The 12,596-nt window shown below is 39.0% G+C and overlaps 1 protein-coding gene across 1 annotated transcript; it reads right to left on the bottom strand.

Moving 5' to 3' along the window:
- Positions 1 to 2,355: 2,355 nt before the first annotated feature.
- LOC118817085 (C-type lectin domain family 4 member M-like) lies at positions 2,356 to 12,096 on the bottom strand. The gene is made up of 4 exons (XM_036583777.1): positions 11,897 to 12,096; positions 3,406 to 3,506; positions 3,194 to 3,300; positions 2,356 to 3,102 (listed from the first exon to the last, which is right to left on the bottom strand). Exons 1-4 carry the CDS (start codon positions 12,021 to 12,023, stop codon positions 2,955 to 2,957), a joined length of 483 nt encoding a protein of 160 aa, XP_036439670.1. The 5' UTR covers positions 12,024 to 12,096; the 3' UTR covers positions 2,356 to 2,954.
- Between the last annotated feature and the right edge of the window lie 500 nt (positions 12,097 to 12,596).

The following is a 12,596-nucleotide window of genomic DNA, read 5'->3' as shown; positions in this document are numbered from 1 at the left end:
GTTCTGTAAAATACAGAAAACATGGAGAGACTCGTTCAGTTATTATGCTTTTTATTAGACTGTCAAGCTCACTGCACTCACTTTTAAGAAGCATCTAAAAATCTAAAAACTTAGCTTTTCATTAAAACTCTACATATTGTAGTATTTATCTTCTGTTGATCTGTGTCATTTTCACATATGGATATATATATATATATATATATATATATATATATATATATATATATATATATATATATATGATTATTATTATTAGTATTATTAGTATTAGTATTATTATTGTATTTATAATATTACAAACAACATTTAATATTTTCAAATGACACATCACCACTAACGTACTCCTCATAGTTGTAGTGAAACCAAAGATTATATATAATGTAGACCTTCATGTGTCCTCTCTGGTTCAGTTGGGTGGCTCCCTCTTGTGGTTGTTGAGCTACATGCACTTACACAGGTTTCTTTTCTTTGCTGTAACTCTGGTTAAGAGGAGATTCTTATGGAGATTTCAGGTGCAGATTTTCAGTCATGTTCATGTTCAAACAGTAATATTTTATTTCAGTTAAACCTGTTTCTGGTATGTTGTGGCGGCTGCCACTTGCTGTCTTTCGCAGAGGGGGTTCTGGAGGCGTGGCGTGCAGAGCTGCGCACCTGCCCTGTTAGGGACTTTAAATGTTGTTATTTTGTGTGTTGATGTTGTTGTTCCTTACTTTAAGGTGTGCGTATGTGTTATTTGTGTTATTTTAAGGGGGTTTAGTTAAAGTGGGGTGTGAGTCTACTCTAGAGTGAAGAGCTGTGGCTGGTAGTGACTTTTCCTGTAATCCCCGGATGTGTTTATGTGCTTTTTCTGCTGGTGGTAATAAAAAGCATTTCTCATAGAAGAAATCACAGCCTTTTCCGTGTCTCCTTCTTTGCCAAGATGCTACATTAATATAAAGTATGCACAACCAATAATTGCTGGATCTGCTTTTAAGCTGGTGTTTGGTGCCCTCTTGTGGATTATTGTGGTGCGACACCAAAATCTATCCTGTTTAAAATGCAAATTCAAAGTTCTTTAGAAGATTATAAGACCAAACTAATGATCATGTATTTTGTAATGTTATTGCTCACTGACTGATACATTAGAACTGTACAAACTGGAACTGATACCTGATCCTCAGCCAGGAACATTAGAAGTAGTACATTTATTGAGATTAGAACAGAGTCTGCAGCTTCTACTCAGTGGGTACTTAACTCAAAGATAAAGATTTCATTAATATTCCCTTAATAATAATAAATATGTCTTCGATTATAGATAATCTTGTAGATTATAGGTGTCTCTGTTTCTGATCATTATTTTAGTGAATTAAACTCACACTGCTCACAAAACGATGCATAGATCCAAATAAGGTTTATGTGCTTTTGCTAAAAGGTTGTTTTTGTTAAAATGAGCCTCTGAAACCAACCATACTAACAATATGTGCTGCTTCTGTGAAGTTTTATTCATCTGAAAGACTCCATTCAATAATCATGCAGGAAGATGGTGATGATTGCACAATTGATGCAGTGAAACACACACACACACACATTTTCTAAGCCGCTTATCCTTCTGGGTCACGGGGGGAGTTGGAGGCCACCCTAGCAGTAATCGGGGGGAAGGCAGGAAACACCCTGGACAGGCCGCCAGTCCATCGCAGGGCAGACACACATACACACACACTCACACACACACTCACATCTCGGGGCAATTTAGCCTGTCTAGTTGGCCTGACTGCATGTCTTTGGAACCGGAGCACCCGGAGGAAACCCACACAGGGAGAACATGTCAAACTCCACACAGAAAGGACCCAGGCCCTTCTTGCTGTGAGGTGACAGCCCTACCCGCTGCATCACCGCAGTTGAAACACCACCAACATAAAATATTAACATATTTAAAGATAAAAACGTCACAACAAACGTCGCCACCAACACATTTATGATTTATTGCTGTTTCTATTAGATAATCTATTAGTCCTATTAAATGTATTAAACAATTTAAATTTGTACACAGCTACATGTTTAACATTCCAAATGAAATTTATGTAATTAAGTAAATATGATAAAAACATTTTAATTTACAAAAAAATCAGATGCATGTACAAACTACAGATTCTACACAGATTCTGCACTGACTTCATTCAGCCTCCAGGGGGCAATCAAACTTTCTGATCACACATCTGATGTCTGATCACACATCTGGCTACAAACAGTCAGAAATTATACATTAAGCAGAAAATGACACAGAAGCCTCTACAACTAAATATAATAGCAAAATATTCAGTATTTAATGTGTCCACTTTTTGATTAGGTCTGTATAGTTTTGCCACATTGTGGTTAATGATTTAAGTGTGAGCAGAAGATTAAAATGAAGTTATTAAAGAGTCGACTGTACATTTCTAGAAAACTGATTGAAGTGCTGTTAGAAAGGACATTCAGTCCCCCATCAGGCCTATCCTGCAGAAACAGAACAGCACAGACCAGCATGCATTCTGTGCTGGTCTGGTGCTGGTTCAGCTAGTCACCCACCATGGTCATCCTGGTTGACCAGGATACCAGAATACAAAACACGACATATGCTGGTTTTACTGGTGACCAGTCATGGTGGTCTTCTAGCAGGGAACGCCCCTTGATTTTGACGATAGTAGTTTCAGAGTGACTCTACTCCAAAGTCCAAGACAGACTGAACTGTCAGAAACATTAAAGCTTGATATGTTAAAGTTGTTTGAATGCTTTTGTCATAAACTTGTCTAATACAAAAACCATGAAAAAATAATAAGCACACAGGTCAAATGTAATTAAAACAGTGATAGTTATGAATTAAATACAAATATGCCGAGTTTATATTCCCAACAAGGATATTCCCCCTATATTCCCTTACAGGTCCAAACAAACTGCTCATATTCCTGGCTTTTGCTGCCGTTCGTTCTAAAACACTCTCAGTTAAAAATACTTTTCTCACAAATCCAAACAAACCGCTGATTACAGGGATAATCAGCCCAGTTAATTACAGGATCAGCGTCATGGCCAGTTACGATACAGTCCTCATCTCCTGCTCTACTGTTGGGTTCATCACTTCCCCAGAACCTGAAAGAGAGAATCAGAGAATCCACTGTGTTTATCAGAGCAGTGAGGAGTGACTGTATCATCACCAGAGTTCAGTTCAGTGATCTCTTACTTAGTGGTCAGTGCTGAGCCGTCCACCCATTTCCAGACCCCCTCTGTGTCTCGGTCAGTCAGACCAATCCAAGGTATCTTTTCTCGTCTCAGTATTTCAGTAAAGTTCTGTTAACAACCAGATGTAGATTCTGAGTGACAGAGAGGAAAAGTAACTTATTGCACACATATTTCTGCTTGTGTGGTCTGACATAAACCATCAATCTCTCTCACTCCACTCTCAAGTCTGCTCTCACTCCAGCTCTTCTTCCCTCTAGTAGAGATGAAGTACATACTGGTCTCAAAAAATGTCCAGCCCTGCTGTGCTGCCTTCTCTGTGAATTGAACACAAACACAGAGATTCATTTTACACTTTAAAATCACAGTTATTTTCTTCTTTCACATGTGAGATGTTTATTTGAGTCCTTGGTAATTATTCCTCACATTAAAACTGGATTACTGTACTGGTAATTTTTTAGCATTTTAGGATGCACTGATATCAGAATTGAGGGATTCTGACTGTCTGATATTTTTTATATCTGATGCTGATACATTTATAAAATCTTGATCTACCTGTCTTTGATTAATTTGGATACATATTACAGATTTTTTAAGCAATTATCTGTTAATACCGATATGGTTCCGACATCTTTGTGCATCCCTAATTGCATCATAACGTTCCTACGTTGTGTTAAGAGCTATTCGAAATGTAATATGATGATCCACTATGGAATTTACCCACTATAGAAATGTAGTTCTTGCCATATTAGATGCAGCATGTTTGATCATTAATGTTTTCAGAGTATGTCAAAGCAATACACAGGATTAGCACTTCACAATGTTGGAAGTAAATGTATTTGATAAATGTAGTATTTATGCTGTCTCACTGAGGGGGAGACTACATCAAACCTTAACAAACCTTAACAAAACTACATCACATCAGCTGGACTGAGGCAACCAATTGTAAAGAGCTAAAACCCTCTACTTTACATAACTCCCTGAAATTTCAAAGGAAATTACTATTAAAAAGAAAAAAAAGACCCTTTCATTTATGTAATTTCCAGTAAAGTACAAGATGTCAGAAAAAGCAGGACCCAAAGCCTCCAACAATAATTATAGTCAATCAATATTTCATATTTATCTAGCATTGGGCAGTAATAAGGTTTACCACAGTATTTGAAAATGATGCTGGTATTTCTAATTGCTTATGAAATATGAGAATTATAATGGTGTCAGCTGTTACTTTCTGTCTCTCCAACAGTCTCTTGACTTTGCTCTCTCAGACATGAGTTTTATTATCTAGACTTGTGTCAGCAGAGCACCAGTTAGTTGGAATCTGACCTGTACTGTGGTGTGTGACACTTTTGCCTGCTAACTAAGCTACTGTTAGCTTAGTTAACATGGTATGGATCCAGACACCACAGAATAGATTACACTTTGCCTTTCTGCCCTTCCAACAGCAGGTGCTCTGTTACACTCCCTTAGATTTGAATCTGTTCTGTGGTGAGCAGAGCTGTTATTATGCTAGATAAGCTAATGCTAATCAGGTCTTCTCTCCTATTTAGGTGGATTAGAATTGATGCACTCTCTTCACGTATTTGGTGACTGTGTAAAAATAAACTTTTTATTTTAATGCCTTTATGTTTTTTAAATATATAAATCACATGATTTAAATGAGGTAATAATGTATCGCGTGCTTAAAAATTTAATCTGATTTAGTTACTCCAAAAGGAGGTAACTGTCTTAAACCTTAGAGATGATCTGCTCACCCAAATTAGAGAACTTCTGAAGACAGTCTTTCTGATTCTGAAGCTGACGAACCACAGAGCCGTAACTGGTTTTCAACTGATCTCTTTCATTTGTTACATCCAAAAATCTGGTCTGTAACTGGTCTCTCTCTATAGTCAGGCTGGTGTAACTGGTCTGTAACTGGTCTCTCTCAGCAGTCAGTTTGGTGTAACTGGTCTGTAACTGGTCTCTCTCTGCAGTCAGTCGGTTGTTACTGTTCTGTAGCTGGTTTCTCACTGCAGTCAATCTGGTGTAACTGGTCCGTAACTGGTCTCTCTCTGCAGTCAGTTTGGTGTAACTGGTCTGTAAATGGTCTCTCTCTGCAGTCAACTTGGCATAACTGGTCTGTAACTGGTTTCTCTCTGCAGTCAGTTTAGTGTAACTAGTCGGTAACTGGTCTCTCTGTATAGTTAGGTTGGTGTAACTGCTCTGTAACTGGTCTCTCTCTGCAGTGAACTTGATCCACAGCACCATGACAGTAGTCAGCAGGAGAACACACAGCAGCCCCAGACACACTGCAGTCAGCCTGTAGAATCCTGAAAAGAGTTAAAGTGAGTGAAAACTGTGTACGCACATAACGTCTTGTGACTTTGTACTTATATGACTTATACCTGTGTTTATACATACACTTACTGAGCACTTTATTAGGTACACCTCCTAGTATCTACACTCATTGTCCATTTTGTCAGCACCACTTACCATATAGATGCACTTTGTAGATCATTGTATCAAATATGATTACAGACTGTAGTCCATCTGTTTCTCTGCATACTTTGTTATCTTATTAAAATTATTTGGGTGGTGGATCATCCTCAGCACTGCAGTGACACTGATATAGTGGTGCTGTGTTAGTGTGTGTTGCGCTGGTACAAGTGGATCAGACACAGCAGTGCTGCTGGAGTGTTTAAGCACCTCAGTGTCACTGCTGGACTGAGAATAGTCCACCAAACAAAAATATCCAGCCAACAGTGTCTTGTGAGTAGTGTCCTGTGACCACTGATGAAGGACTAGAGGATGACCAACAAACACTGTGTAGCAAGAGATGAGCTACTCTCTCTGACTTTACATCTACAAGGTGGACCAACAAGTTAGGTGTGTCTAATAGAGTGGACAGTGAGTGGACACAGTGTTTAAAAACTCCAGCAGTACTGCTGTGTCTGATCCACTGATACCACCACCACCACGTCAGTGTTACTTCAGTGCTGAGAATGATCCCCCACTCAAATAACAATTCTCTGTGGTAGTCCTTTGGGGGGTCCTGAACAGTGTGAAAGGGGACTAACAAAGTATGCAGAGAAACAGATGGATTACAGTCTGTAATTGTAGAACTACGAAGTGCACCTATATAATAAGTGGAACTGATAAAATGGACAATGAGCGTAGATACAAGGAGGTGTACCTAATAAAGTGTTCAGTGAGTGTATGTGGACATATCAATATTTGATCTTCAGATAAACAGTATATATAGATAAACATTATATAATTCAGTGGTCACCAACTTTGGTACTAGTCGAGTCTAGCTCAAACCACAATCTGCTACACCTGCTCCAGCTAATGAACTTTATAAGTTCTTGGTTGGCTGGGTCAGATGCATTAGTGATAGGTTAGGGGGTGCTAGCCTGTTAGAACAAGACTTTTCAGGAAAGTATGTCTCCAGGAGGAGAGTTTGACTTTACAATTATTGTTTTTGCCTAAAAAATTAACTCACATAATGTTTCTGTTAAAAATGTAAGTACACCCCTGACTTCAGCACCTGGCACTGCATGACAGAAACAACTTTAACTTTCCTATAACTGGCTACCAGTTTCTGACATATACTTGGAGAAATCTTTGTCCAATTGTCTTTCAATTGTGCAATGTTTGAGGGGTTTCTTGCATGTACAACCTCTTTCAAATCCCCTCACATTTCAAAAAGATTCAGATCTGGGCGTTGATTTTCGATTCCCTCCGTTTCTTCATTTTGAGCCACACCTTGGTGGGTTTACTTGTATGTTTGGGATCATTATCCTGTTGGAAGTTCCACTTCTTAGCTTCAGCTTTATTGACTAATGGTCTAACGTTCTCCTCAAGCACTCTCTGGTATGACAGACAATTCATAGTTGATTCTGCGATTGCAAGTTGGCCAGGCCCTAAAGCAGCAACTGCATTTCTGTTTATTTCAACTACATAAAGGATGACAAAATGTTCATTTTCAGTGTCACTTCCATATAATTTTTATCTATTAACAATGTTTAAATGAAGACCAGATATTAGGGGTGTTGCCAAACCGATACTCAGTATCAGTTTTGGCCCGTCACTGGCCGAAATCACTGGGTTGAATATATGAAGAAATACAGTATAATCTGATATGATCCATTTGCCTAAACTATCACATCAATGCTTCACTACACTTTGAGCGAAGTGTGTCATAAGGGCTGTCAATAAATATACTAAATTTGATTATAAAATATATAATAAATGTAAGCTACATTTAGCCTACTGTTCCAGCATTAGCAACCTGAGGGCACATCTCAAAACTATGCACCCAAATTCATTCAGTTCCTCCTCAAATTCTTCCTCCTGATAAATCATGGTCTCGGGCGCACACATTCACACAGCACTGAAGCAGTAGACAGTGAAATGGGTAAAAAGTCTCAATTTAATAATCTAATCAGCGGCAAAGTGAAGGTTGAAATCTTTTTTACGTTCTTCAGTTGCAATGTTGTTTGGTGCTGATTTCTACTCAGTGAATGCAGATCCTGAGGATGTGGCTCATGGAGGGGAACGTGAATTTGAGAGTCACCTGAGTCTGATGCAACACTCTTGTGGTATTGGTTTGCCCTCTTATGGACATAATGCACAAAAATAAATATTCAAATGGAACCGATGTGTTTGTCATTTTTGGCCAACTTTGACAGCCCTAGTCATGAGACAGATCAGCAGCATGTGAACAGTAGCTTGAGCGTGAGTGAGACATGTCGGTAGTGCGGCAATGTGGTCTTCATGTCAGCTCTGTGGAGTCAGTGATGCAGCTTATTTGATATCAGGTGTAATAGCTAATAATAGTTTCAGTTGGGAGTGCCTTAAGATGCTATGTCTACTCTTTTATACTGGAAATACTATTATTTTTATGTTATGGACTACTTATAATTTTGCTATGTCATTAAGGTATAGGCCACATTGAACGCTGAAACTTTTGTACAAAGATGCACTTTAAATTTCATTTTAAAATGTCTGAATTGTGCTGACCAATCAAAAATGACCAATCAAAAATGCTGCTAAAGTTCTGTGTGAAAAAGTTTAAATAAAAATAAACAGCAGTATTGCATTGTATTGTCATGTTGTGTCCTATGTATTTCTTCCTTTAGAGAAGTAGGATATTTGTTTGAACATGATGTTATTTACATGGCTAGGTTAAGCAAAGTGCCTTCAGACAAATGTATTAACAGCTTAGTTGTTTAAGAGAGGGAAAAAGATGGTATCAGATTGGTATCTATACCGGCAGATACACAAGGTTGTGGTATCTGTGTTAGTATTGGACATGAAAAAGTGGTATCGTGCCATCCCTAATTTATGCACGTTTCTTTTTCTGTGTATTTATCTCATGTATTTATTGCATAAGCTACGTCTGATTGAGTGAACTGAGTTGTGTCGGTTTCCAGGCCACAAAATATCTGCTTTCTTGTGCAAAGCTCCCAAGTGAGCTAGAGAGCAAAATGCCTTATACTGGATTGTCTCTGTGTAATACAGTACAATGCAAAATAAACCTGCTAGTTGGGATGTCAGATCTCGTATGTTAAGATGTTAATCAGACTCACTTATGATACAAGAAAACTTGAAAAAAACATTTCTTTTGTTTACTGATTAAAGCCAGTTAACAATACGTTTTAGTGTGGGTGAGGTGTCTGAAGTTCCATGTATTCTGTTTTTGCAGGTTTGGAATGTTTAAGTTAGGGGGCCCCTGGTCCAAAGGCCCTCATAGGGAGTGGGCCTCTCTTAGTTCCAAATAGATGAGATCATTTTAAAAAGGACCATATGTTCCGTCTCCTTTTTTCAACAACAAGTAGCATATATAAGCAACTGGATTATTCTGTTCTGGAGGGGACACTTTAGAATTGGCACGGATCCTCTCTCAGATACTTTATAGTGCTTCATATGATAATGTTTTACTTTGTAATAAACATCTTATACAAGTAAGGCGGTGTCAGCGGAGACTTCTTCTTCATCTTCACATCATCACTATTCAATAAACAACATGGGCCTATAGCATCATTTAGCACAATAATGTATGAGTAATCAAAGAAACCCATGAAGACTCAAACTTCCTTCCGTTCTGAGGATCTGCTGTATGTGAGTGAGTGATTTTGCTGACTCTGTCAGCATTTTTAATGAAATTCCTTTTGTTGAGGGTCGTATGTGTTTCTATGTTGTCCTCATTGGCATAAATGTCTTCATATGAACGTCCACTGCTACTTGAATTTCTTCTGTTGTCTGCAGTAATTACTGAATTTGCATATATATCATATATATCCCCTATCATTTCCATTCTGCTCTAACTGGTGTTAACTTTATTAACTCTGATAACTCAAAGTGACCCTGCATGTGCTGTATGTCAGCTTAATGCTGCTGCTGGCAGGAAGTGACTGCAGGGTTTCTGTGCTCAACTGTTCTTGTAAACAGCCTGGTCTAAATTAAGTACATTGTATTAGATAGTGATGTTGGCCACATGTGAAACCGTGATGACCTTTGTAATATGTCAGTCACATGGTTTGAGTGCAGAAGCAGAATTTCCTATAGTTTATGAACATTTATTCACCCTTTTGGTGATGTCCTCACACAATGAGGAGAAATTGTAACAGGCAGAAGTAGTACAGTAACAGTACTTGCTTTAAATAGTTTCAGAGAACCACAAAGTAAGTAATAAAAGATGAACACCAGGTTAGTACTGAGTCTGCAGCTTTTAGTGGCCTACACCATGCTAGGAACATCTATAAACATGAGCTGTACTGAAAAGCTCAGTGACTGGCACTTTCATAGCATGTCACCTCTGCCACCAGTCAGTTCTTGGCCACTCTAAGTGCTAATATTGTGAAATGGAAGCATCTACAAAAAACAACAGCTCTGCAACAAGGTGTTAGACCCCGCAAACTCACAGAGCAGGGCTGCCGAGTGTTGAAGCACATAGCTTGCAAAAATTGCCTGTATACCACACTCACTACAGAGTTCCAAACTGCCTCTGGAAGTAACATCAGCACAAGAACAAGAGCTTCATGAAATGGGTTTCTATGGCTGAGCAGCTGTACACAGGCCTTAGATTACTATATGCAATGCTAAGGGTTGGCTGGAGTGGTGTAAAGCACACCTCCACTAAACACTGGAGCAGTGGAAACGTGTTCTCTAGATGAATCATTCTTCACTGTCTGGCAGTCTGATGGACTACTATGGATTTGGTGGATGCCAGGAGAACATTACCTACTGGAATGCACAGGACCGACAATAAAGTTTGGTGGAGGAGAGATAATGGGCTGGGGCTGTTTTTCAGGGTTACAGAGGGGGCGCTCTCACTGTTTTCCTCCTCATTTGCCATAAAAATGCAAAAGAGACAACCCAGTGAAGAGCTTGTCATTTAATTATCTCCCTTTACAGGTAAAAGAAAAACACAAAACATGAATATTCCTTTTGGGAATGAGCCAAATCCAGCATGTAGCCATATTTAAAGTATGTTCTGTTGGTAGAAAAGTGTTCCAAGTGTAGTTGAATGTATTTGTTGTCGTGAGCGGTGAAACAGCTGAACACACAACACTCGATAGTTAGCAAAAAGACCACAAGGCACTTTGCATGCAACATCTGATTAAAAAAAAAGTACACGTGGCTGTCAAACACGATTGGTTTAAATTACTGTAGCCACACACAGGCTTCTGAATGTCGAATACAGATGGTTAACAATAATACTGCAGTAACCTGTACGCTTCTAAATGCTGCATTAGAATGGTTAAAACATGGTCATTTACACATTGTTTTAGATGTATTCACACTTAAGCTGATGTGAGAACAGAGAATCCCAGAAGACCCCGTTCCCCCCCTGCAAATTCCTCCAGCTCCCGAGCCGGTCCCAGGCCTTGGATATATAATCCCTCCAGCAGTTCCTAGGACGAACTCGAGGTCTCGTCCTAGTCGGCCGTGCCTGGTAACCATCCAACGGGAGGTGGCCAGAGGACATCCTGATCAGATGCCCGAACCACATCAACTGGCTCCTCTCAATGAGGAGGAGTACTAGCTCTACTCTGAGCTCCTCCCAGATGACTGAGCTCCTCGTCCTATCAAGTAGAGTGTAGCCTGCCACTCTGCGAAGAAAGCTCATTTCCACTGCTTGTATCCATGATTTCATTCTTTCAGTCATTACCCACAGCTTATGACCGTTGGTGAGGGTGGGGATGTAGACTGACTGGTAAACATAGAGCTTTGCCCTATGGCTCAGAGTCCCCTGTACCTTGGGGTCTTGTTCATCTATTTATTACATAAGCTACTTTTGATTGAGTGAACTGACTTGTGTCTGTTTCCAGGCCTCAAAATCATATATACTTTCTGGTGCAAAGTTCCCAAGTGGTCCAGACAGTGAGCCACCTTATACTGGATTGTCTCTGTATGATACAGTATAATAGAAGATACACCTGCTAGTTATGATGTCATATCTTGTATGTTTAGATGTTAATCAGACTCACTTATGATACAAAAAAGCTTAAAAATTTAAAATTAAATTATTTTGGTTACTGATTAAAGCCGGTTAATGATACATTTTAAGGTGGGACTACAGCATCATTTAGCACAGTAATTAATAGGTGAGTGACAAACCACATGAAGAACTTACCTCTGTTCTGAGGATGTGCTGTATGTGAGTGAGAGGTTTTGTTCACTTTCTAAGCATTTTTAACGTGTATATTGTCTGCAGTTACTGTACCTGAGTTCCTTTTGTTGCTGGTCTTCTGAGTTTCTATGTCTTCGTATGAATGTCCACTGCCATCTGAATTTCTTCTGTTGTCTGCTATAATTCCGGAATTTGCATATATATTCTCTCTCATTTCCATTCTGCTCCGATTAATGCTAACTTAAATAATTCTGATGACTCTCAAAGTGACTCTGCATGTGCTGCATGTCAGCTTAATGCTGCTGCTGGCAGGAAGTGACTGCAGAGTATCTGTGCTCATCTATATTAGTAAATTTAGCCTGGTCTAAATTAAGGAGGTTGTGTAAGATAACAGTGCCGGTCACATATGTGAGGCTGTGATGAGCTTTGAGATGTGTGAGTTACACAGTTACACAGTATGTTATATTCAGCATATAAAGAGGAATCAGGAGACCTGATATTTTACCCCAGTGGTCAGTGATACACCGTCCACCCATTTCCAGACCCAGCGCTCAATCTCTGTCATTTGCGATATACATCAAAGTAAAGGATCTAAAAGTGAAATTTGGTTTTATTAAAAAAACATTTCATAATTACACTGACCTGCGCAGGTGAGTCCATAACTGATAACATTATCACAAAGAAGTGGTCATGACCTATTGCCATTTCTCTTCATTGATAATCATGTTGCAACTGCAGTTCCCTGAACATTCTTTAACTGTGAACATGATAAAAAAACATGAACAAAGCATGA

The sequence above is a fragment of the Colossoma macropomum genome, unplaced genomic scaffold, assembly GCF_904425465.1.
Source record: "Colossoma macropomum unplaced genomic scaffold, Colossoma_macropomum, whole genome shotgun sequence".
Classification (NCBI taxonomy): Eukaryota; Metazoa; Chordata; class Actinopteri; order Characiformes; family Serrasalmidae; genus Colossoma; species Colossoma macropomum.
Note: the sequence above shows the minus strand (reverse complement) of the source record. Positions and strands in the feature narration are given on the sequence as shown.

Bases quoted from the DNA above. Each gene is read 5' to 3' on its own strand.
- LOC118817085 (XM_036583777.1), bottom strand. From the start codon at position 12,023: ATGGAAATGAGAGAGAATATATATGCAAATTCCGGAATTATAGCAGAC. The intron at 3,507-11,896 runs GTACAGTAACTG...TTCAATTCACAG, and splicing joins CAGCAACAAAAGGAACTCAG to AGAAGGCAGCACAGCAGGGC. The intron at 3,103-3,193 runs GTAAGAGATCAC...TCTCTCTTTCAG, and splicing joins GGCTCAGCACTGACCACTAA to GTTCTGGGGAAGTGATGAAC.